General features: G+C 48.0%; 1 protein-coding gene across 1 annotated transcript; it reads left to right on the top strand.

Moving 5' to 3' along the window:
- The first annotated feature begins 35 nt into the window (after positions 1–35).
- Abcg5 (ATP binding cassette subfamily G member 5) lies at positions 36–24,115 on the top strand. The gene is made up of 13 exons (XM_005077257.4): positions 36–346; positions 913–1,034; positions 5,973–6,109; positions 6,199–6,297; positions 8,779–8,911; positions 10,272–10,411; positions 12,004–12,133; positions 13,085–13,298; positions 13,401–13,606; positions 14,480–14,618; positions 19,412–19,597; positions 22,217–22,329; positions 23,580–24,115. The coding sequence occupies exons 1-13, from the start codon at positions 201–203 to the stop codon at positions 23,771–23,773; spliced, it is 1,959 nt and encodes a 652-aa protein (XP_005077314.1). The 5' UTR covers positions 36–200; the 3' UTR covers positions 23,774–24,115.
- The last annotated feature ends 1,092 nt before the right edge of the window (positions 24,116–25,207 follow it).

Raw genomic sequence — 25,207 nt, 5'->3', positions numbered from 1 at the left:
CTATTGTCGAGATAAGGACACCCTGGCTAAAGGTACATCAGATAATGGCATCGGTGGCCAAATTGGTGTCCTGCTGTCTCACGAGGGACTCCAGGGCTGGGCAAGATCAGACAGGGCACTCCCACTGGGTCCTCAGTTGAAGCTACTTCGGACAGGGACAGGCCACTAGAAAATTCACTTGCATTTGCTTCCTGCTGGCTATGAGTGAAATGCCCTTTCTGAGCCCAGAGGGAGCCGGAGGACCTCACATCAACAGAAGTTCTCAGAGCTCCCTGGAGGAGGGATCTGTTACCGGCTCGGAGGCTCGGCACAGCTTAGGTGTCCTCCATGTCTCCTTCAGTGTCAGGTAAGGCTACCCCACAGCAGAAAGCTGGGCTTCCCAAAATCTCTGCTGCCTTTTCCCACCAAGTGGGTGGGTGGGCCTGGGGCCTTTGGGCTACCTGTTTAGCAGATCAGGGTGGAAGTAGGCAAGGCTGCCATCAGGCAGTGCGCAGCAGTGAGTAGCTCCTCCCTTGCCAATTTGCGCTACCCACACCCCTTCCTTGGCTTGTCCTCCACCTGCCCTGTGTGGATGGAGAGGGCTTGGAAAGTGGGGGTGCTGGGGGCACAAGGTGGAATGAAACCTGCAGAAGGAGTGCAGGGTTCACCTCAAGAATAAACACAGTGCAGGTTACCGTCCCGCAACCAAATAGAGAGACCCAGCTATTGGGAGGCACGTTCCTTGGGTGGTGGTCAACCAGTAGTCACTACACCTCCCTCCAAGGGCATAGAGCCTGAAATAAAGTTGTCAAACTGTCCAGGAGCACCTGGGATGCTGGGATGGGCTAGAGGTGGGTTCCAGGCTGGGAAGCAGGGGTCTGGCCCCTCCCAGGACCCTACACTGCTCTTGCCCTTGTGGGATTTCCTTTAAAGCAACCGCGTCGGGCCCTGGTGGAACATCAAGTCCTTCCAGCAGCGTTGGGACAGGCAAATCCTCAAAGATGTCTCCTTGTACATCGAGAGTGGACAGATAATGTGCATCCTAGGCAGCTCAGGTAAGCACCTGGAGGGCTTCTGCACTTCCAAGGGGGACTCTGCTGAGACTTGGACTTGGTTTAAGCACTATGTTGAAGAAAGGAGTTTAAGTTTGTAGAGAGTTTGCATTTGGCTTTGGAATGAATTTTAATGGCATGTCTGCGAATGGGACCTGGTATCAAAGTGAGGCTTTGAGAGAAGTCCCTGGGAGGAGTGGAAAGTCCTGCCTAACATGTAAGTGGCTTGTTTGCTTGATTGCTCGTGGTGCTGGGGTCAAATCCAGAGCCTTGGGCGTGCTAAGTAAGCCTGCTGCCACCCAGGCCCAGCCCCGGCTCTATTTTCAATCGATATTTCCCCTTCTGGAAAGTTCCTGTCAAAGTGTTCAGCTGGTGGAATTTAACTCGTATTCTTGATCCCACTGGTCTTTTTCATTATGATGGCCATCTGACACACAATAGAGACCAGAGAATACTAAGAAGGGATTCGTGTTAACATCACATCTTACCAGTTACACAATGTTTTTGTTTGTTTGCTTGCTTTTGAGCCTCGATCTTAAGGAGCCTGGGACTTCCTGTGTGCATTCCCATGTCCTTCATGTCCAGGGGACAGTTTTAATATTTGAACGTGACTTCCATGTTAGCTTTTGTGCTCTTGCTAACACATCATTCTCCTAGGAGGGATTTCCTCTCCTGTCCCTGCAAAGTCTATAGCTGCAAACCCTCAGCTTTCCAGGCCCTGGGGAGGGGGTACCCTGGTCCAGAGGAAGGGCTCTGGGTGGAACAGCAACAAGGGCCTTCACAACAAGGGTTTGCATCCTTCATGTGCTGATTTAAAGATTCTGACATATTAGCTTCGCAAACCCCTCTTGACTGAGCAGTTGCTTGCAAATTGTTGGCGTTTAACCCATCATCTGCTCACCTTGCCCTTTCCTAGAAACAGGCTGCGTTAGGTCTGTGACGAGAGTCAGGTGTGGCACTGAGTGTGTCTTCCAAAGCTTGTCCCCCATTGTGGAAATGATGACAGGTCTGGTGGGTAGACCTTGGAGGCGTAACCCTCTGAATAGACTGATGTAATTCTTGAAGTGCCCACGTTAGCTCTCGCCAGACAAAGCTCATGTAAAGAACGCCTGAAGCCTGAACCCTGAACCCCTCTGGCTTCCTGGCTCATCATACAATTGTTCACTCTCACATGGCGTCCTGTTTACTGTGTGGCATAGCTAGAAGCTTGTCCCTGGAGCTGAACAGATGAGGTTATCCCATTTTGAATTCCAAGTCTCCAAGACTTGTGAGTCAACACTCTCCCCCTCTCTCTCTCTCTCTCTCTCTCTCTCTCTCTCTCTCTCTCTCTCTCTCTCTCTCTCTCTCTCTCTCTCTCTCTCTTTACACATCACCCAGCTTCAGGCATTTTCCTAGAGCAACAAAAAATGGATTAAATTGTCCGGACTCAAATTGAATCCATGATCATTCATACAAGCAAAGATGTAAGATTAAGATGTAATGAAATAATATGAAGAAGATTAAATGAAAATTCACTTAATTCACTGATTTTCTTAGTCTTATTACTGTAAGAAAATATCATATACTGGGCCAGGCAGTGGTGGTGCATGCCTTTAATCCCAGCACTCGGGAGGCAGAGGCAGGTGAATCTCTGTGAGTTCAAGGCCAGCCTGGTCTACAGAGCGAGTTCCAGGACAGCCACACAGAGAAACCCTGTCTTGAAAAAAAAATCATATACTGGGTGAGGCTGACACCCAAGGGCCTGATAGATCTTGATACCTGGTGAGGGCTGTGGCATCAGCTGTTTGTCACTGTGTGCAAAACACATAGATGACTTAAAGGAGGGATTTATTTGGGTCCCTGGTTTCTGAGGGTTCGGCCCATCATGGTGACAGTCATGGTAGAGCAGCTTATATCATGATGGACGGGAAACAGAGAGAGGAGGCAGGAAGGGACCAGGACAAGACTACTTCTTCCAGCCAGTCTCCACCTTCCAAAGTTTTCAGAGCCTCCCCCCAAAAGCGCCCCAGCTGGGGATAAGAGCCTGGGAGGACGAGCTGGGGATAAGAGCCTGGGAGGACCGCGTTTTGTATTCAAGCCACAACAGCTAGCCTCTTCATAAGCAATTGACTTCTTCATAATGGAAGGGTTGTGGGATCCCTCCTGAGGCTTTTGCATTTTAATTAGTTAATTAAATCACTCTGTGTGTGTGTGTGTGTGTGTGTGTGTGTGTGTGTGTGTGTGTGCGCGCGCACGCGTGCACGTGTCTGTGAAGGCCAGAAAACAACCTCAGGTGTCTGCTATCTTGTGTGTATATTTTGCTTATGGGTAGATTTTTGTTTGTTTTTGTTTTACTGAGACAGGGTCTCACTCTGTAGCCCTGGCTGGTCTCGCACTCACTCTGTAGACCAGGCTGCTCTCAAACTGACAGACCTGTGTGCCTCTGCCTCCCGAGTACTGGGCTTTAAGTTATGTGCTACCACGCCTGGCTTTCCATATTGTTTTCTGAGATAAGGTCTCTCACTTCACCTGCAACTTACTGATGCCTCGAGGCTGAGAGACAAGCCAGCAAGCTCCGCGGGCCCTCATGTTCCCAGTTACGAGGGAGGTGTCTTCTCAGCCGCCAATCCGCCTCCTAATGCTGCTTCAGTCACCTGGAGGCCTTTGTGAGACTCAGACTCTGGCTCCAGAGTGGCCCCCTTAGTGAGAACTAGGGAGACCAGAAAGCTGGGGAGAACCGCGAGGGTCTCCGTGTGAAGCTGAGGAGCAGCAGACTTGCTGGTGGCTGTAAACAGCTGCCATGACAGAGAGAGAGGGGACGGTGTAGCAAACCCACAGAGGGGCCAGGCGCTGTGCAGAGGCCTTTAAGGCTCTGGTCAGAGAAACCGCACAGGAAGGGCAGGGATCATGTCTGGGAAGTCAGGGCATAGTCCCACTGACTTTTGTGGGTCACTCCTCCTTCTCCTCTTCCTTTTTCTTCTCCTCCCCCCTCATCCTCTCCTTCCTCCTCCTCTTCCTCTTCCATTCGTGTGTGTGTGTGTGTGTGTGTGAGAGAGAGAGAGAGAGAGAGAGAGGAGGTTGATCCAAGTGCTCTACAACTGAGCCATTCCCCTAGCCCATGATTCTTTCTTTTTAATATAAGAAAATGATTTTGTTCCTACCCTTTAGTTCCAGACAGGTTACAAATACCATGACTGTGACAGCAAGGCTTTGCACTAGCAAAGCTGCAGAGTGAACACCCATAAACACAGGTGGGGAGATGACAACCCGTGTCTCCACATGAACTATTATTTTAATGTCACACACACAGGCACACACACACACACACACACACACGCACAGGCACCTCTCTCTCTCTCACACACACACACAGAGGCACACACAAAACCAATTGCAAACAGACTACACAATAGGCGAGGGCAGAGAGGTAACTGAGTGTGTCTCGTGAACACTGAAGTGTAATAAACAGTGCATTGTCAACATTTACAGAATTTACATGAAAACGATGACATCCAAAAGCCCGTTCCTTTTAAAGGATATGAATGTTTTGTTTTCTATCCCATTCTACCTGAGTTTGCTCAGATGTGGTTTAGGACAGATGGTGACTGCCATAGGAACTTATCTTTGGGCCCTGCATGGTAAAAGTGGCTTCCACAAAGCTCTTGAACAGACTGGTGGATCTGGTCCTATGTGAACTCCTTGAGTCTGGCAGAACGCCTTTGCTCTCTGGGGTGGTCCAGAGCCTCCCCCTGTACTCTTGTGAGTCTGTTCCACAGCCTTGGGTACAAAAGGCTAGGAAAACTCCGTCCTGTTTCCAGGGGTTCTGGGACCCAGGCTACTTTGTGTGTGATGTGACCTTGGAAAAGAGAACAGGGGGAACCATGTTCCTCTGTCGCCTCAGCACCTAGGCTAGAACTCTGCAGGAATGTTCTTGGTAGCACTGGCTAGCTATGGCTCTTGGTGTAGGCTGAGGTCAGTTTGCTTTCCCTAATGCCTCGTGTCCCTCTAGCACCCCTGGGGACTTGTTGAAAAGCAGAGCCACAGATCAGAAGGCTCTGGCAACGTCATCTAGACTCAGGGAGTGTGGGGCAGTCCTAAGGAATCACAAGAAGAAATTTAGATACCAGGGGCCCAAGGCTTCCAACAGCCCTCCCTGGCTTTCCTATTCTGAAGTCTCCTCCTCCTCCTCCTCCTCCTCTTTCTTTTCTTCTTCCTCCATCATCATCATCATTGCCCTCCTCCTCCTCTGGTTTTTCGATGCACACTTTCTTTGTATAGCCCTGGATGTCCTAGAATTCACTCTGTAGACCTGGCTGTCCTGGAATTCACAGAGATCTGACAGCCTTTGCCACCAAAATGCTGGGATTAAAGGCATGCGCCACCATGGCCTGGATTAACTCCCCCCCCAACCTGTGTTTTTCTTATTATGAACTTTTCACTACATTTATTTATGCATGTGTGTATATGCATGGGTGAATGGGTGAATGCATGGCATGGCTTGTATGTGGGAGTCAGAGGACAATTTTTGGTAATTCGTCCTCTCTTTCCACCATGTAGCTCTGGAACTCAGCTCAGGTCCTCGGCCTTGGCTACAAGTCCCTTTACTGGCTGAGCCATTTTATGTAAAATACAAACATCTTCAGACCTGGATTCCAGTCCTGCCAAGGGCAAAAGAGCTACTTTCTCGTCACCAAATTCAGAAGAAACGTCTGTGTGGTGTTTGGCCTCTGTTGTTGTTGTTGGTGGTGTGTGTGTGTGTGTGTGTGTGTGTGTGTGTGTGTGTGTGTGTGTCTCCCCTTCACTCAGGGGCCAGAGGGGAAGGTTTTATACAGACCCTGGGATTTTTCACCCAGGGCGCCATGGAGAGGCACAGTCAGGGTTCTACTGGGGCATAAAGAGCCTGGAGAAGTGTCCCCATTCTCAAGCGGAGGCTCCTCCAGGGCCTTCTCTTGTCATCCCCAGGCTCAGGGAAAACCACGTTGCTGGATGCCATCTCCGGGAGGCTGCGACGCACAGGGACCCTGGAAGGGGAGGTGTTTGTGAACGGCCGTGAGCTGCGCAGGGACCAGTTCCAAGACTGCTTCTCCTATGTCCTGCAGGTAGGCGCGTCCCCGTCCCCTCCCACCCCGGCCCCCGGCCCCCGCTCCCCCGGGGGGCTCCGACGGCCATGATGTTCCCTTTCCTGCAGAGCGACGTCTTTCTGAGCAGTCTCACGGTGCGAGAGACGCTGCGCTACACGGCGATGCTGGCCCTCCGCAGTAGCTCTTCGGACTTCTATGACAAGAAGGTAATTAAGACTAAAGTGAAGGCCACTTCCTAGGGGACAAGGCCGGGTGCCTCAGAAGCCCCTCCTCCTGCCACCTCTCGGCCCGCCCATTTTCATCTTTGCTTATTCTGCCCCACCTCCTAAGTGCCAGCTACATGAGTTGTTTGAACTCCTGAAATGTGACCACTCCAACCTAAGCTTGGTTTGTTATGATGCCCCTGGTCCTGTCCTTCCATCAGGTGGCTCAGGGGATTGAATTCAGTGGCATGTGCCCTTACCCACTGGGTCATCTCATCTTGAAGGGGCGGCATGCAAAGCAGACTTAAGTTTCTCCCATGGAGCCATCACTCTTTCTAGGTTCCAGTACGTTTGTTAAATGTACCCAGTTTGGAAGTAGCTGTAAATAAACCCACCTTGGCCTTAGTTGGAAATATTGCTTAGTTCTGGACTGTAAAGGTCTGTGAGTGTCTTCCGGTTTCTCCTACCCCCATCCCCAGGGAATAACGACAGGTAGGGCTATCACCTGCAAAAGGCACCGCTTAGGGGAATCAGGCTTGTTACCACATCCTGGGAGAGAGAGCAGGTTGCTTTCATTTGAGAATCCTGGTCGACGCTGGGAGGCGATTTCTAGCTTCAGAGGAACCCATGCCTCACAGAACGATCCTTCATTGGTCTTTTCCCCTAGGGCTATTTATTACACGGCTTCTGTTTCTCTAGGTTTTTCTCTGGTCTCACCGGCTGGCATTCAGCAGATTTGTTCAAATACAGTATCTCACTTGCATCTGTATTATTTTCATCCTGATGCTGACTGACTGATACACTCATGTCTTCTGACTCCGTACTTTCTGAGGCACACTCTGGAGTCTGACAAAGACACCTGTATTCTCCTGGGAGATAGGTGTGCGAAAACATGTTCTAAAGGTTTGGTGGTCCTAACCAAGTGACAGAGGAAGAAGCAAGCCACACAGGAGCCCTGCCTCCCTGCAGCCCACTCTCTCTGCTTGCTTAGTATTTTCTTTTTACTCATCTATTTATTTTATGTCCCAGCCACAGCCTCTCCCCACCTGCTCCCCTCACAGTCCCTTTCCCCCATTCCCCCTCTCACACTCTATTCCCTGTTCTTCAATCTCCATTCAGCAAAGGGCAGGATTCCTATTGCTTTAGCATTTTAAAAACCTAACAAAATTTTTTTAAAAGAGAGCTGGAGAGATGGCTCTGTAGTTAACTGGTTAAGAGCACTGGCTGCTCTTCCAGAGGACTGCATTTGATCATAGCACCCACATGTCAAGCAAAGCTGAGTGCTAGGACCCTTCAATCTGATTCCAAGAGAAGGCTTTTCCCAGACCAGATCACACTGGTTTACTGATACATCTTTGCCTCATTTCCCCTTTGCATCTTCTGAAGGCCAGGGATCCATTTATGCTAGTGACTATCTCCTCCCCTCTGGACTCCTCTCCAAAGGCTGTTCCCTCTTCTCCTCCCCTCTGGACTCCTCTCCAAAGGCTGTCCCCTCTTCTCCTCCCCTCTGGACTCCCCTCCAAAGGCCGTCCCCTCTTTTCCTGTGGTCGTTTTGTGGTTATTTTTCAAAGCAATGTGCTGGTCTCTTTCTTCTTTTCTTTTTTCATTTTGAAGGGGGCACAACCTCACTAAAGGCAGCTGGGAACAAATTCTCTGCTATGTTGTTTCAGCCTCCTCTCTGCTTTCCCCAGGGCTTCCTGCAGACTGGGGGACCAAGGAAGGGAAACCGTGGAAGCAGAGATTTTCCAAAGGTCTCCGGGGGCTGCAGTAAGCCGAGCAAGGGAAAGGGAGAAAGGCCAGCCTTCTCAAAGAGTCAATAAGGATTGCTTTTAAATGTTATTTGTGTGGAAAGTTGAGATTAAAGCGCGGGGAGCTACAAGGAGCCTCGGGGTGTAAGCAGAATGAAGAGGGTTGGTGAGGGAATTCAAATCATGGACTTGGAGCTGTGGATTACATGTTAGGTACCCTTTGAAGTTTCTCCAAGAGATTTGACTAAAGATTGGAATGGCTTTTAATTACTTTTAGAAGCTGGATTATATTCCTTTAATGTAAAACTACACTGTGATTGGTCACTCAAGCCTCCAGGACTTACTAGGCTTTACAAAGGAGAAACAGGGGCCACTTCAAACCAAATTGGATTTTTTTTAAAGCACAGAGAATATTTATGATAATAAAATCTCAAAACCCAAGCACTTAACATAATCTATATCATAATTATGACTTAGGGGTATTTTTCTGATGTAAGAATAAACATTTTGTTGCTCTGGGAACTTAAAAACATTTACTTAAATCTGGACTATGTATTATACATTAAACCAAGGTGGATTTTTCTGTAATGGACTTTTCTCCCCAGGGTATGATGAGTTTGAAATTGGCCCTTGCACCCTAGGCAAGTGTTATCTCTCCTGGGCTATCATCTGCCCGCAAACTGAAGTGTCAGCCGTAGCTACAGGTGGCAGTCCTGGGGTTTTATGTCTCTTATAGGTAGAGGCAGTCATGGAAGAGCTAAGTCTGAGCCACGTGGCAGACCGAATGATTGGCAACTATAATTTTGGGGGAATTTCCAGTGGCGAGCGGCGCCGAGTCTCCATCGCAGCCCAACTCATTCAGGACCCCAGTAAGTGGGACACAGACTCCGTTACCAGATGCCACCAGGGTGTCCTCCATGGGCTCCATATCTTTTAGGCGTTTGAGGCCCTGTCTTCACAGGCCCCAGTGAGAAATGGTTTGTATAGGATTGAAATCTCTGCCGCTTCCCACACGGGAGACCCCAGTTTTGGGAAGTGCTATACAGTTCATTTCCTGATGAGAGAGAGTCTCTCTCATCTGGGGAGACAGAGTTCAACCTTACGGTGAAGTGAAAGTGATATATATATATATACACTCAACAGCACTTTGAGTTTGATCTTTCCTCAGAATAAGGAGAAACGGTAGCACCTTCTCTCAAGATGCTGGGTGGCAGCAGTGAGTTGTACTCTTGGTTGACCATGAGGGGAAAACAGCTGGCCCTCCCGTGTGCTGTGCTACCAAGCTACGGCGCTCAGTGGGTTAGGTGCATTAAATGCAAGAAACAGCTTGGAGCATGTTTTCACTTACCCACGGGGTTCCTGGGTCACTATGACAAGGACCATTGCGTTGAGCCTCTCCTAAGTATCCTGTTTGTGATCTGTGCGCCAGAACCATCCATGAATAAGAGGCCCATCCCTATCCACCTTAACTTATGAGGGCAGTTCCATTATGCCCTGTAGGGAAGGGCAGTGAGTTCTGGTACGACTAGTAGTGTTTATGAGTTGGCACAGTGCATATGCCATGGGGAAGGGGCCGTCAGCGTGACGTAGCCAGACCCCGCCTCCTTCTACCTGGCTTGGTTATTCTCCCAACTTGACAAACCTCACCACGTAGTTGCACCTGGAGAGGGCATTTTGTACCTGAACTCTTTCTTCACTCCATGGTAGAACAAGCCTGCCTCTTCTAATGGTGCCTGGTCAGGAGATGCTAAGAAGCCCTTGTCACTTTCTGGGAAGACATTAGCTCCAGTTAAACTTTTAAAGACCCTGGCCTATGCCTGCCCATCCACCTCCCACCCCAGACCTTGCTTCAGTCTTCTGTGTGCCAAGACCCCATTAGTCCTGGAAAATGCCCTGATAGAAAACAAGGTTAGGCTAGGTAATTATTAGTTACCCTAGAAGCCTCCCCAAAGTCTGCATGCTAGCCCTGCTCTTTGCCGGTGTCCCCTACATGGAGCCCAAGTAGTTCAGGGTACAAAGAAGCCTGATCTGGTCACTCTCCTGTCTCCATGTGTGGGCCAGAGCTGGGCCCTCCCAGGTCAGGTTCTAGCTCCTGGTCTCAGGCTGAAAGCCAGTTTCAGTGCAGCTACTTCTTGTTATGCAGTTTGGATGGACTGATCAGAATACTGGCTTTTAAGCCCAGAGCATGCTGGGCAGTGGTTCAGACATCTGACCCTTCTTTGCTGGCAGAGATCATGATGTTTGATGAGCCAACCACAGGACTGGACTGCATGACTGCAAATCAGATTGTCATCCTCCTGGCAGAGCTGGCTCGCAGGGACCGCATTGTGATCGTCACCATCCACCAGCCTCGCTCTGAGCTCTTCCAAGTAAGGGGAGGCCGTTTCTTATACTATTCAACTCAAGAGAAGGATATGGTGTGAGATTTCCCACCTGGTTCCACAACTGCCTTGCCCCAAATGAACACACAGATGCTATATTAATTATAAAGCTGTTGGCCAGTGTCTTAGGCTTCTTCTTCTTTTTTTTCCAAGACAGGGTTTCTCTGTGGCTTTAGAGACTGTCCTAGAATTAGCTCTTGTAAACCAGGCTGGTCTCGAACTCACAGAGATCCGCCTGCCTCTCTCCCAAGTGCTGGGATTAAAGGCTTGGGCCACCACCTCCTGGCTTGCCTTAGGCTTCTTATTGGCTAGCTCTGTATTAATTACCAGCCCATAACTACTAATCTATATATTTCTACATTGTCTTATCTTATCAGAGAGTGCCTGATTCGCATTCTCTCTTCCTGGGCACACATGATGATTCCTCTCTTCCTACACTTCCCAGAATTCTCTTTGTCTCCTAGCCCCATGTTTTACTCATCAGCCAATAAGAGAAACATATACAGAATACCATCTCCCATCATCATGGTGTCTTGAACCAGGAATGGCAGGGCAGGGTAAGGAGGACACAACAGTGATTGAAAGAACAAGGGCACCAATTTATTGTGTACCCAGTGCACACCAAACCTCTGCACACACTAGCTCATTCAGTCCACCATCATTTAGTCCACAAGGCAAACCTGGGGCCAGGCATCCACATATACACTTGGCAGATGAAAGAGTATAATTTGGAAATGACTCAAAATGGAGCCACTATTTGGTAAAATGCTGTTGGTAAAACTAGTTGGTCAAACGCTGTTGATGGCAGCTCGAGGGGGATGGCTGAGTTGGTAATGTGCTTTCTGTATGAGTTTGGATCTCCCATGCCCATAAGAGCAGGGCAAAGGGGCACACGCCTGTAATCACGGTGCTAGGGAGGCGGAGACAAGAGAGTCTCTGGGGATTGCTGGCCAGCCAGGCTAGCTGAATCCATGAGTGCCACATTCAGTGAGAGACGCTGTCTCAAAAGTGAAGTGGAAAACAATTGAATAGGAAGACACACACTCACCCTTACACACACACTCACCCTTAGACACACACACACGCACACACACACACACACACACACACACACACAGACCTGGTATCATGGCCTACTTAGCTACCAAAGCTCCGTCTTGTCACAAAAAAACATAATTTTATTATTCAAAAAAGAAACTTCATTTGATCCCAGTATCCTTTTATCTGTCCATTATTTGCTTTTTTAATAGATGAGGATCTAATATTTCAAACACAACCAATACAGTCAACACCCCAGGTTGCTCAAGGTCACTCTCAGTGGTTTTCTTTGCCTGAATGCGATGCTGGGGCCCAGCACCGTACAGCAATACCCATGTTGCACAGAGGTAATCCAGGCTGGGAGGCAGAGGGGTGTCCTCCCTTGTCTCCAGTGGACACCTACACCCACACATGCACACCCACACACACAAATACTGATGAGTGGCTGAGGTAGCAGAGGCCTAACCGGCTGCTTGGAAATGCATTTCCCATAAGGATATGGTTACCGGAGCACACACAAACACCATCTCTTGTCCAATCAGCACTTCGACAAAATTGCCATCCTGACTTACGGAGAGATGGTGTTCTGTGGCACGCCGGAGGAAATGCTCGACTTCTTCAATAGCTGTGGTTACCCTTGTCCTGAACATTCCAACCCCTTTGACTTCTACAGTAAGTTTTTGGTTTTTAATGTTCACCACTGTGGCTGTTGAAAAATCTCTTTGCAGTTTGTATTGTTTGTGTATATCTGTGTGTGCATGTGTGCTATGGGCTACATGTGGAGGTCAGTGGACGGCCCTGAAGAAGTCAGGTCTCTCCTTCTACTGCGGGGTCCTAGGTTTCAAAGTCAGGTCTTTAGGCATGGTGGCAGGTGCCTTTACCTGTCTTGCCAGCCCTGAATCTTCCTTATCTTTGGTTGCATGATACTGGCTCTTCCAAGTTTTTGTTTTTGCTTTTTTTGTTTGTTTTGTTGTCAAGTCAATTAGCTTGCCCCCAGTGACTTAGCAGAGAATAAAATGGGGTTTCTCTCTCAGACGATTTTCTGAATTCTCTCAGGCAGTTGCTATGGGATTCTCATGGCCTCTCTGCGTAGCTGTAGACACTCTAATGTAGCAGATGGACACTAAGATAGGAGCTTCTCTGCAGGAATAGGGTCGAACAATTGATGAGTCAGGGATTGCGAACCATTCTGAGAGTGTGTGAATGCATGCGCCTGTGCGTGTGCATATGTGTGGTATGTGGTGTGTGTGTGCGTGCCTGATTGCATGCAGGTATATGTGTGGTGTGTGGGCATGTGGTGTGTGTGAGTGTGTGCATGTGTGCATGCATGTATATGTGTGGTGTGTGTGGGCAGGTGGTGTGTGTGTGAGAGAGTGCCTGCATGCATGCATGTGTGGTGTATGTGTGTGTGTGAGTGTGTGCATGCATATGTGTGGTGTGTGTGTGTACGCATGTGTATGTGCTGCATGTGTGGTGTGTGTGAGTGTACGTGCTTGCATGCATATATATGTGTGCATATGCTGTGTATGTGTGAGTGTGTGTTCGTGCATTCATGTGTGTGTGTGTGTATGTGTGTGTGTATTTAGAAATACATGGGTCATATCTTTTGGGGAAAACTTTCAGTGGACTTGACATCAGTGGATACCCAGAGCAGAGAGCGAGAAATAGAAACCTACAAGAGAGTCCAGATGCTCGAATCTGCCTTCAGAGACTCTGCAGTCTGTCACAAAATCCTGGAGAATATTGAAAGGACAAAACACCTGAAAACCTTACCCATGATTCCTTTCAAAACGAAAGATCCTCCTGGAATGTTCTGTAAGCTGGGTGTCCTCTTGAGGTAAGAGTCTTAGAAAATACAGCCAATGCCCATTTTAGGTCTTTATGAACATTTGCCAATAATGAAATAAAAGGGATTAAAACCGGCTCGTTTGGTTTTCAGGAGAGTTACAAGAAACTTAATGAGAAACAAGCAGGCAGTGATCATGCGTCTTGTTCAGAATCTCATCATGGGTCTGTTCCTCATTTTCTACCTTCTTCGGGTCCAGAACGACATACTAAAGGGCGCTATCCAGGACCGTGTGGGTCTGCTATACCAGCTGGTCGGCGCCACCCCGTACACCGGCATGCTCAACGCTGTGAATTTGTGTAAGTGCCTGTATGTGGGAGGTACATACCACCCCCTCCAATCTATCAGCTCCAGCTGTTACGAAGGTATTTCCATAAGATAAACTTGCTGCCGCCCCCCAACGCCCCAGGGAAAGGTAATTAACAGTAGGATCACTTTGATGCAAGTGGCTCATCAAATGGACACCCCCGAGGGTTGAAGCACCCGGGAAAATGCCAAAGTGATGCGGCATTGATGGTGCAGAATTTGGAAAGAGTTTTTCCAAAGTTCTCTCTTGTTATACGAGGATGCCCAGTTCGTGCGGACTCAGCTACCAAGCTGGATCCTATTTTGGAAGCGGCAGCACCTGATTTTTAAACCCAGCGGGGACCCCAGAAGCAGCACAAAGCTGCCTGGTGCTGCCCTTTGCCTCAGAAAAATAGGCGTGGAGGGATTTCTGAAACGGAAAACCAATGGCACCTCAGGGAAGAGGGAAGAACAGCGCTTAGGACGGCCGGCCCTAGATGGACACAAGGGGCCGCGATGAGTCTTGTCTTCACGGGGCTTTTCTGGCCTCTGAGAACCAATACCGAGTGGATGCTGATGTGGGAACCAATACCCTGCATGGAACCACACGGAGCCTCAGGTCACTCACTCGTGCCCCTCCCCCTCTGTGTGCTTTATCACTTTACAGGGAAGAAAGTAAAGTGTGTGTGGGGGGGTCTTTGCTACCGCACTGTCCCACAGTGGGTGCGTAGTTTTGAGGTGGGAGGATTTATTGTCCCCGTGATAATGGAGCCTGCCTAGCTGCCTTCTTGTTCCGGACCCGATAGACCTCCAGTTCAGCTTTGGTAGACTTTCCTCCCTCAGGGGTGTGGTGATTGACTGTTTTTGGAACATACCTTCTATGCCAGTTCCCATGCTGAGAGCTGTCAGCGACCAGGAAAGTCAGGATGGCCTGTACCGGAAGTGGCAGATGCTGCTGGCTTACGTACTGCACGCGCTTCCCTTCAGCATCGTCGCCACCGTGATTTTCACCAGTGTGTGTTACTGGTAAGATGGTGTTCAGGGGCACTGAGTTCACCTGGGCCTGGCTCCCCGTGGAGGGCTGATGGGACACATGGAGAGACAAGGCAATCCACTCCATCCGTATCTGGAGCAACGACCCGCATTGCAGGGCATGTGTTTTGTTACAAATAACCCCGCTGAGGGCTGCACGGGATCCAAGAGCAGGCCAGCAAGGCTATGCCAGGGAACAGCATGCCCCAAGCCCTGAGGGTCTGACAGGAGACTGATCACAAGGAGCTGGGGCTCAGGGGGAGGACACAGGTGGCCTTCCCAGACTGCAGCGGCCCCATCTGCCTGAAGTTTTGCCCACGGACCTGGCCATCACGGTTTGGTGGGTTGGCAGGATTTGAGGAAGGAAAGCGGCTACAGGAAGAAGGCATAGGGAACTGCATCACTTTTGTGAGTTTTGACCGACGGCTTTTTTGTTTCTTAGAACTTTACAAAGATAAGCTCAAAACGTGCAGGTTTCAGACACTCGCTTTGTTGTCGCGAGAAGGCAGATGGGCCCCACCTGTCTCTGCCATGTCTCTTCCCTATGTGGCTCTGCCATAGGAAGGCCTGGAGGACACAAGTTGGCTTGTTCTGGTTCCATTAGCGTAAAGGTACTCAGCCGTGCCAAGAGAGAACATGCAGGTCTCAAGACACGGTCCCTCTTCACTGCCTGGGTTCCTCTGCAGGTGCTCTAACTGCAGGCATCTCTAACTGCAGGCATCACAGTGCCCGCGGACACACATATGAGCTGTTTTTATAAACTGCACGCCTTGTAACTGCAAAGTAACCAAGGGCATGTTGGTATGAGTTCCAGAACGATGGGTTTGCAGGCCTTGGTGTACACTCTTGAATACAGAGGTAAGGCTGCGTACCCTCTGTCAAGCATGAGGGTGGACTTCTAACAGAGGGGTGCACCGGGACCACACAGCCTTTCCTGTTGGCCCTGACGGCACTCTCCTCTTCTCTGAACTTGGGAACAATGCCGGGTGTCCAACTGGCGCTACAAACCACAGGCCTAGCTCTCTCAGGACAATGGATTCAGAGTAAAAGGGTTCCTACATGCCCTGTGAGCAAATTTTAAACATTTTTGAGTAAAACAAGGTTGGCTACAAATCGAAGGCTTTGTTTATTTAGACTGTCTCTACTCAACATGGTTATGGGATGATGGTGGCAGGTTTATTTCTATGCAGGATCCCAGATTCAGCCATACTGAACCCGGTCCTGCGTTTAACAAGATTCCCATGTTGATTCCCTTTAAAAGCCATGAAGTAAAGACTTTAATTTTAATTTAGACACTGACGGTGAGAAAGAACTGGTTCAATGAGTCTTGAGAAAACTGAGTGGTTTAAAACCTGTTGGAGCCCAAGCGTACACGTCACGACTGTTTTTCAGACATAAAAATGCAGAGTCATTTCCAGTAGCCGTGAAGCTGTTAGCCACATATAAAATGCTCCTGTCAAGTTACAGAAAGAGCTGTAGACTGGCCACCGTGTCAGGCCCGGTAGTGGGTGCTGAAATCTAGACACCTCAGACATCTAGAGTGCCATGATGGCTCTTTCCTGGCTTCCTCCTGAACGCAGCATTCAATGGCAGAGTAGGACGGGAGCCAACACCGGGTCTCGATACTAATCCCGCATGAACAACCTTCTTAGCAGAGACATTAATATGCTTGGGGGCCCCAGGCTCCACTGCAATATGGCCTGGCTTTCCAAAACTCTTAAGATTCCCTACTCAAAAATTGCATCCGGCCTAAGCATTTCAGATGAGGGATTATGGGCAGGAATGAACCTTGGGCAACTTTAAGTCAAGGAAGTAGATTAGTCTCGCACAGAAGCAGAGGCACCGTGGAGAGGATGCCACGCAGCAGCTCACACACAGTGTGGCAGCTCGCACGCAGCAAGCACTCACCAGCTCTGCGTGCATTCATTTGTGGAATCCTTGTGACAGCTTTGTGAGGGTGATGAGGAATAATTCTTGTTTACTGAGGAGGAAACTGAGGACATGTGGGGGTTCCCTGTCTCACATCCATGGTCTTAGTGGATTACCATTGCTTGTTTCTACCCCAATCCGTTCCTGCAGTCTTTAACTTTCTTGATAAGCCATGGGCAGAAATGTGTTCTAGTCAGTTGATCTCCATTCAAAGGGTCCATCTCCTGAACCTCACACACCCCCTGTCTTATACTCAACGACATTCAAAATCTCCCACACCCAAGGGTGGGCAGAGAGTCTGGGAGAGAGGAAGGTTGGAGGTTTTTGTAGAAGAACTGGATGAGCAATGATTTAACGAGAGAAAGGGAGCTGAGGGCCACGAGCAGACATTAGCACAGGTTCAGAAGTGAACTCACATAAGATCTTCGCAGGGAGAAGCTCAGCTGTGCTGCGGGTGTTGAAGGCTTGGGAAGAGAAGCCTAAGTTGAGACTGGGGTCTGGTCAGGGAGGTGCCGACTGCCCAGTTGAGCGTTATTTGGTAACGGGACATAAGACAGGATAGTGAAGGAGACAGGGGCTCCCTTGTGTTGGGTCTGGAGAGTCCAGAATCTCTTTACTGACAGACTGGACTTTGGATAGAGCAGCCCTATGGCCCAGTGAGGCTCCATGTCTGGGAGAGGCATAGGACCCAAAGCAAAGGAGAGGTGGGTAACTGAAGGGGGAGCTGCCAGGCTAGGGTGTGGCCCAGCATTGGCTGGCATGTTCAGGGCTCTAGGGTTCAAACATTCTCCATTCTCTCTCTCTCTGTGTCTCTCTCTCTGTGTCTCTCTGTCTCTGTCTCTGTCTCTCTCCCTCTCTCTCTCTCTCTCTCTCTCTCTCTCTCTCTCTGTGTGTGTGTGTGTGTGTGTGTGTGTGTGTGTTATAAACCTGTCAGTATCAGTATAGGTTGTAGGAGGTAAGGCATGGCATGAGGAGATCATTGCCGTCTTCCAGGCTTCAGGAGTGTGGTGGGGGTGTAGTCTAGTGTGCAGGGGAATAGGGAATGAGCTGAAGGGAGCAATGAGGATGTATGCTGCTATGGGATAATGTGAAAACCGGATATTTGCTTAATCTGCGTACTTCCTTGTATGTGTCTTTCACCAAATTGCTCTCACTGGCGATGGTGTGTCTTAAACTCTCATTAGGCTTGGGGGCCCATTAGCCCCTTTGGAGACCAAGGGGAAGACATCAGAATGTCTCTTCCTATGACCATTGGGCTTAAAGAATAGTTGTCTTAGAATGTGGTAAGGAAAACCATCAAGAACTATTTGAGGGCTTGGGGTATAACTCTGTGAGAGAAGGCCTTCCTAGAGCCCCAAGTTCAGCTCTCCAGCACTGCAAAATTAGCATACAAGCAAGTCATTAGATTGGGAGTGGGTGAAAACTAACCCAAAGTACTTAAGCTGAGTTGCACAGATAGGGGTGCTAGAACAACATGGCGTCGTGGATGCAACACTGGGCAAAGATGGAGAGAAACTAGACACACACACACACACACACTGAGAGAGAGAGAGAGAGAGAGAGAGAGAGAGAGAGAGAGAGAGAGAGAGAGAGAGAGAGAGAGAGAGAAGGAGAAGTAGAGGTTTATGACAGTCACGATGAGACCTGCTACTGGACCCCAAGATGTAAAGGGTCCCAAAGCCAGCCGAGTCACAGTGGCAGAGTGGGAGAGTGGGCCCAGTCAATACGCTGGGTTCTCATCCCTGAAGACAGCAGGGTTCCTAGAAGGGTCAGTGGTGCAGAACCGGGCAGGGGTCTGAGTCCGAGAGGCTGGGGGCGTGGGGCAGAAGCCATACCTGAAAACTTCAGTCTGAGTTTGGGAAGAGGAAGACTCTGAGTACTACTGAGGACACAGCGCGTGACTGAGGAAGGAGGTGGGGATGACTGACTAGGACATTCTGTGGATGGCTTTTTCACCAAAGTTAAAAGTCTATAAGGGGAAAGAGTGGAGTGGAAAGGATGGACCTTGTCCTCATATGACGATAGAATTTCAAAGGTGACAGAATGTTTGAAAGGTCACAAGATTATGAATTAAGAAGAAAATTAACGTAATTAAAAAGCACGGTGATTTGGGCAAGAGGAAAAGGGAGCCTTCAAGCCTGGCTGGGAGGGCGTAGATGAAGCATGGGGACTTCTTTTCCTTGCTCTATCAATGGACCCATGGACCTCGAGTCTAATGCGAGTTAAAGACGCGTTATCCATGATGAGAACAATTCCTAAAAGACACAGACAAGGAAAGTGCACATATACAGGCTAGCTTGTTACAAAGACATGGAGGCCAGATCAAAGCTCTGGGAAGAGAAGACACCATTGGGATGGAGTGGGAAGATAATGCACGGAGGACAAGTAGCGAATGATTCCATGCCTGCAATAATCCCACAGAATACAGAAGCGAGTGATTTCATGCCTGCAATAATCCCACAGAATACAGATGAGGTTCGGGGCAGCATGGTGGGTGAGCCGCAGCATTAGGGTAGAAATGGCAGGAAGAACACAGTTATTTTTGAGGAGACAGGGGGTGGGAGCAGTTCAGCAGCCCTACACCCACCAGCCCAATTTAAAGTTTTGCCATGAGAGCTAGAGAAGTTATAACAGTCAATTCACAACGAGTTGAAGTCGATGGAAACAACTGTGGTAATAAGTGGGCTCAAATGTCAGTTTTGCTCCAAAAGAGGGCTTGACAAAGGGAAACATGGCTTGCCCTGCTAATCCCACCCCCCTCACACCAGCCAGCAAGGATTTAGTCACAGGAGGCAAGTGTGGTCTTTTTCTTAAACGATAGCACTTGGAGAGAAAACTAAAGGCTTGTGTTTTTCTAGGACTCTGGGCTTGTATCATGAGGCTGCCAGATTCGGATACTTCTCTGCTGCTCTGCTGGCTCCCCACTTAATTGGAGAATTTCTAACTCTCGTGCTGCTTGGGATGGTCCAAAACCCCAACATTGTCAACAGTATAGTGGCTCTGCTGAGCATCTCGGGGGTGCTTATTGGATCTGGATTTATCAGGTAAGAAGAAACGATTCAAAAGGTCCAGTCTGGCATGACCTGCGGACAAGGATCCCCTAATAATGACTGCCACAAAGCAAATGCAGTGAGCTGAGTGACGCTGGGCCAAGCTGTCACCTTGTAGTCTGGGCTGTCTCTGCCATTCACCAACCACTATTGCTTTAGACCTTGAACTGTTCACTGTTTGCTAGCACGGTGTCTTTTTATTGAACACCAGGACACAACAAGGTAAGCATGTTATTGACGTGACTCATATGCAGCAAGCTAGGAAAACAAGGGAAGGAAACCAATCTAGATTTTCTAAGGAAACTCCCCTTTTCTGGTCCACTCTGCCTGTTGGTGCTGCTTTAACTTCCTTAAAACAATATTCCAACTTGATCTTTTTCCATGGCTACTCACTCAATGCTAACAACTCCTCTCAAGACCTTGAAGCTACAGTTCCCAGTGTCATTCCACGCTCATCTCCCTCTGCTCCCACTCCCCATCCTCTGCTGTTGCTTGGAGGACTATTCAGCTCCCTCAGTAAGTGGCCTTTCTCCTCTGTAAGTTTTTCCCGTGTCCCTACCAACCCTTTCCAGTCCATAGTCTCTCATCTTGGAAGACTGCCAGTAACTGAAAGTCATGGGACTTGGGAACTACCTGGGAATAGGCAAGACAATAAATATGAGTTGAAAGGGTGTAATGGTCATGTGATATTGGTTGTTTATGTACTCTTGGCACCAACAGTTCCCTTCTGTATGTTTTTGTGGTACTGAGGATATATAGTCTATGTCCCTGACTATATTATGAGTTCTTTAGGGATAGGACACTTAAAAAACCCCAAAGCACTTAGGACTCCTATAAAGAGAAATGATCTAATAAACATTTTTGTGTGGGAGTGTTTTGCTTGTGTGTATGCCTATGCATCACATGTGTGCCTGGTGCCCGTGGGAGTCAGAAGAGGCTGTCCGGTCCTCTGGAACTGGAGTTACAGATGGTTGTGAGCCACCATGCAGGCTCTGGAATTGAACCCAGGTCCTCTGCCAGAGTAAAAGGTCTTCTGAACCGTTGAGGCACCTTACCAGTCCCAGAATATGTTTTTACTGATAGAAACCATATAGTGCTCCAAGAGGGAATCAAAATTGGCAGAAAATTTCTCCTGAGATGGACTGGAGAGGATCATGATTTTCATAAGGACAAAGAAAGGAGAAAAAGGGAAAAACATAAAAAATCGCCCCAAAACACCAAACAAAACACCCCCCCCAAAAAAAACCCAAACCACCACCAATCAAAAAATCCCAAAACCAAAACGCAAGGAAGAACTGCTTGCAGCCTCCAATTTTCTGCCTTGCATGATAGTCTGGTCCTCATGACACTCCGAGGACTTTCAGATCTCTGCTTAGTCACAAGCCACAGTCTTCACCTAATATGGTGTATACTAGGTATGTGATTTATTGCATGTTCATATAAGTGATGTTGAGAGAGAGAGACAAAGAGATGGAGAGAGACACATACAGAGTCAGACAGAGAGAGACACACACAGAGAGCCAGAGTCAGAGAGCCAGACACACACACACACACACACACACACACACACACACACACACACACAGAGCCAGAGAGAGAGAGAGAAAGAGAGAGAGAGGCAGAGAGAGACAGAGAGTCAGACACACACACACACACACACACACACACACACACACACAGAGCCAGAGAGAGAGAGAGAAAGAGAGAGAGAGGCAGAGAGAGACAGAGAGTCAGACACACACACACACACACACACACACACACACAGAGCCAGAGAGAGAGAGAGAAAGAGAGAGAGAGGCAGAGAGAGACAGAGAGTCAGACACACACACACACACACACACACACACACACACACAGAGCCAGAGAGAGAGAAAGAGAGAGAGAGGCAGAGAGAGACAGAGAGTCAGACACACACACACACACACACACACACACACACACAGACAGACAGACAGACGGGAAAGAGAGATAGAGAGAGAGAGGCAGAGAGAGACAGAGAGTCAGACACACACACACACACACACACACAGACAGACAGACGAGAAAGAGAGAGAGAGGCAGAGAGAGACAGAGAGTCAGACACACACACACACACACACACACACACAGACAGACAGACGAGAAAGAGAGAGAGAGGCAGAGAGAGACAGAGAGTCAGACACACACACACACACACACAGACAGACAGACAGACGAGAAAGAGAGATAGAGAGAGAGAGCACCAGTCAATCGTCATGAGAGTCTCTAAGTTTCTACTGAAATGGCTGCTAGGTAGACGTTAAAAATGATGAGGCGCCATACTTGCCAACATGCAGGGTTGACTGAGGTCATTTGAGAGAATAAAGATCATCAGAGTGTGAGGAGCCTACGTCTACGTAGTGTGAGCCCCACAAACATACACATTTTGTATCAGATCACCAAAATGTCAACAGCTGTTTCTGGGAAGAGGTATTTATTTAAAGTTTTCAATGTTGGCTGAAGACTCCAGAGTAAGCATCATTTTAATAACAGGGATGGAAGATTGTATTAGAAAACATAAAGATTACTTTTTTATGTAGTAAGACTACCTATGAGAACCTACTGAATTTTCTTTGTCTTTTTTTTCTTAAGAAACATAGAAGAAATGCCTATTCCTTTTAAAATCCTGAGTTATTTTACATTCCAAAAATACTGTTGTGAGATTCTTGTAGTCAATGAGTTCTATGGGCTGAATTTCACTTGCGGTAAGTATTCTGTTTTACAATATTATTTTTACATGTTGCCCTAAGTAAGCAATTTCCTACAAAAATGTATTTTTGGAAGAAATGCTCTGTGTGTGTGTGTGCATGTGCGTGTGTGTGTGTGTGTGTGTGCGCGCGCGCGTGCGTGTGTGTCTGTGTTTCTGTGTGTGCGCGTGTGTGTGTGTGCACGCACGCGCGCACGTGTGTGCTGGGATTGTAAGTGTGTGTCGCCATCCTCAGTGTTTTATGTGGGTGACTCAAACTCAGGTCTTCTTGCTCCTGTGGTAGTCACTTGACCTAGTATACTATCACCCCAAACTCTTAGAATGTTGTATTTTCCTAATAAAAAATTTCAAACCTTGATTTGAAATAAAGCCCACCATTTCCCTCTGATTTAAAATGATTTTTAAATTTATTTATTTTGTCTGTGAGTGTTTTGCCTACCCGTACATATGTATGCATGCTGTGTGAGTACCTGGTTGCTGGTGGAGTCCAGAAGTGGGTGTCAGATCCCTGGGACTGGAGTTACAGACAGTTGTGAGCTGCTGTGTGGGTGCTGGGAACCTAATCCAGGCGCTCTGCAAGAGCAGCCAGTGCTGTTACTCTGAGCTGTCCCTCCAGCTTGTCACCATTTTTCTCTGATTTTAAAGGAAAATCTTCATCAGTCAAGTTAGTCTCCCATCAATGGTCAATACCATAAGGGCACTTGCTATTCTTAGAAAGTAACAGGTATATGCAAATGCTAGTATATTCTAGATTGGCTCAGCTCCTATATCACTGACCATACCAGACCAAGATAATGTGGCCTCTTGTTCCCACAAAATGTGTATAAAATGCAGATGGGTAAACCCATTATTTTTTTTTTGACAAAGGTCAAACTCCAATCCCAAGACAGGGCAGCGGGAACACAAGTGCCCATGGCCACTGGAAATCCCAGGACAAGGCAGAGTTTAGTGGTTAAATATTTTCAGATGACAATGCCAGTAACTTTTAGGGTATTTGATGGCAGGAGAGAACCAGGAATAGGGGAATGTATCTGTTCTCAAAATACAATCAAATACTTTTCGATCTTCAAAACAAGCCAGGACCCCTAGACCCACTCTTGCTTATCTCTTGTTAATTCTGGGTTCTCCCAGACATTGTGTGTCTCTCATTGAGAAGACTACTTAGAATGCTCAATGCTTCCTCAACATCAGGGGAACGAATGACCTGAGATACATCAGAACTGATACTGTCAATCTTCTCCTTGGCAGTTGCCTCCAATGCCTCCATGCCAAATCACCCAATGTGTACCATCACCCAAGGAGTCCAGTTCATCGAGAAGACCTGCCCTGGTGCCACATCTAGGTTCACAGCCAACTTTCTGATCTTATACGCATTCATCCCCGTGCTTGTCATCCTAGGGATAGTGGTTTTTAAAGTCCGGGACTACCTTATTAGCAGATAGCTAAGATCGCAGCCAGGAAAGGGTTTAATGGGCAGCTGTGCCTGCCGTGGACTGCAGAGGACTGCCAGCTTCTAACCACCGTGATTCCGTGTGTGACCCTTGCCTCTATCCAGGCTCCCAAGTGCAATGGAAACCGCTCACAGTGCTTTGCTATGCCAGCTTGTGGGGAGAGGTGTTACTTGGAAAGTGTGACTGAGCTGGCCCAAGGATGTAAATAATAATAATAATTCATAAACCTAGGGGAGATTAGTTTGACTATGTGTTTTTTTTTCTGGGCACAGAAAAAATAAGCCTGTTTTAAAAATTATGTTTACATTTGATAAAGAATTTGATAAAACCAAAGTGTGTGTGATTATTAACTGAGCAATTCAGGAAAAAGTTCTGGTTTGCCTATAAAAACCTCCTACAGAAGGGGATAAGGGGCTTCCGCTGCCGTTTAAACGCCACACATATGTGAGCTTGTCCACAGGTTGGGGCTGGTCACCTGACTACATCAGGCAGCTGTTGGACAGATGTTGGTGAACACCCAGATACACAGCACAGAAACCTCAGGATGACGCTGAACATTGAACATATCTGAGGGATATGCTTGCTATTTTTTTTTGTTTTTACTTTTAGCATAGTTTACCTTTTAAAATTAAATGCTACCAGATAGAATGTGACTGAGAAATGAGCTATGTAATGTCTGGAGGATGGCTGCTCCCACAACATCCACGTAGGAAATGTAGTCACGTGACACACAGCTTCCTAAGAAGAGCGGGGCCACGCACGGGAGTTCACGTTCTTGAGTGGTAGAGACAGAGGGCATTGGTAAGGGCAAACACGTACACACAGAGCCTGCTTCCAGGGATGAAGTGATGGCTGTGGGCTATTAAAAGTAGATTCTCTGCTAAGTGACTGATTATCTTTCTCATCGATCTGCAAGCAATTCATGAACGAGTCTGAAATTTAATTCTCCCAGTGTTACCATGGTAACTCTGAGTGAGGCTCTCAGAGAGAGCACATGAACTTGTGCTGTTACTGTGACCTAGCGTGTAGAGAATGATAAATTACAGCACTTGAGACATCACCCATTAGAGCAGGAAGGAAGCCACAGTCGAAGTCTATTGCTGAGAACTGCATTTAAGGATCTGAGGCACTGGTATATTACCAGCATAGTATTGTCATTTTTTATAAAAGGTCTGTGACACTGATGATTATGGTGTAATAGTTACACAATGCCTTACAGATTATATATGTCACATCAGTTATAGACAGTCCTAGAGATGATAATCTACTCAAGTAGTTCACAGAGAGTCCCACGGGGAGGAGCCTCATTTGAAATCACTGATTTTACCCTTCTGAAGATACAAGGTAAGTGAAAGCAGCTTCTATTATTCATATGCAGATGGATTTCATTCTAGTTCAGAAACATTTGGAAAACTGACTTCGTGC

This window comes from Mesocricetus auratus, unplaced genomic scaffold (assembly GCF_017639785.1).
Source record: "Mesocricetus auratus isolate SY011 unplaced genomic scaffold, BCM_Maur_2.0 Super-Scaffold_100676, whole genome shotgun sequence".
Lineage (NCBI taxonomy): Eukaryota > Metazoa > Chordata > Mammalia > Rodentia > Cricetidae > Mesocricetus > Mesocricetus auratus.
Note: the sequence above shows the minus strand (reverse complement) of the source record. Positions and strands in the feature narration are given on the sequence as shown.

Excerpts from the sequence above, each read along its gene's own strand:
- Abcg5 (XM_005077257.4), top strand. The coding sequence starts at position 201 with ATGAGTGAAATGCCCTTTCTGAGCCCAGAGGGAGCCGGAGGACCTCAC. Across the intron at positions 6,110-6,198 it reads GCTTCTCCTATGTCCTGCAG|AGCGACGTCTTTCTGAGCAG; the intron begins GTAGGCGCGTCC and ends CCTTTCCTGCAG. Across the intron at positions 12,134-13,084 it reads CAACCCCTTTGACTTCTACA|TGGACTTGACATCAGTGGAT; the intron begins GTAAGTTTTTGG and ends GAAAACTTTCAG.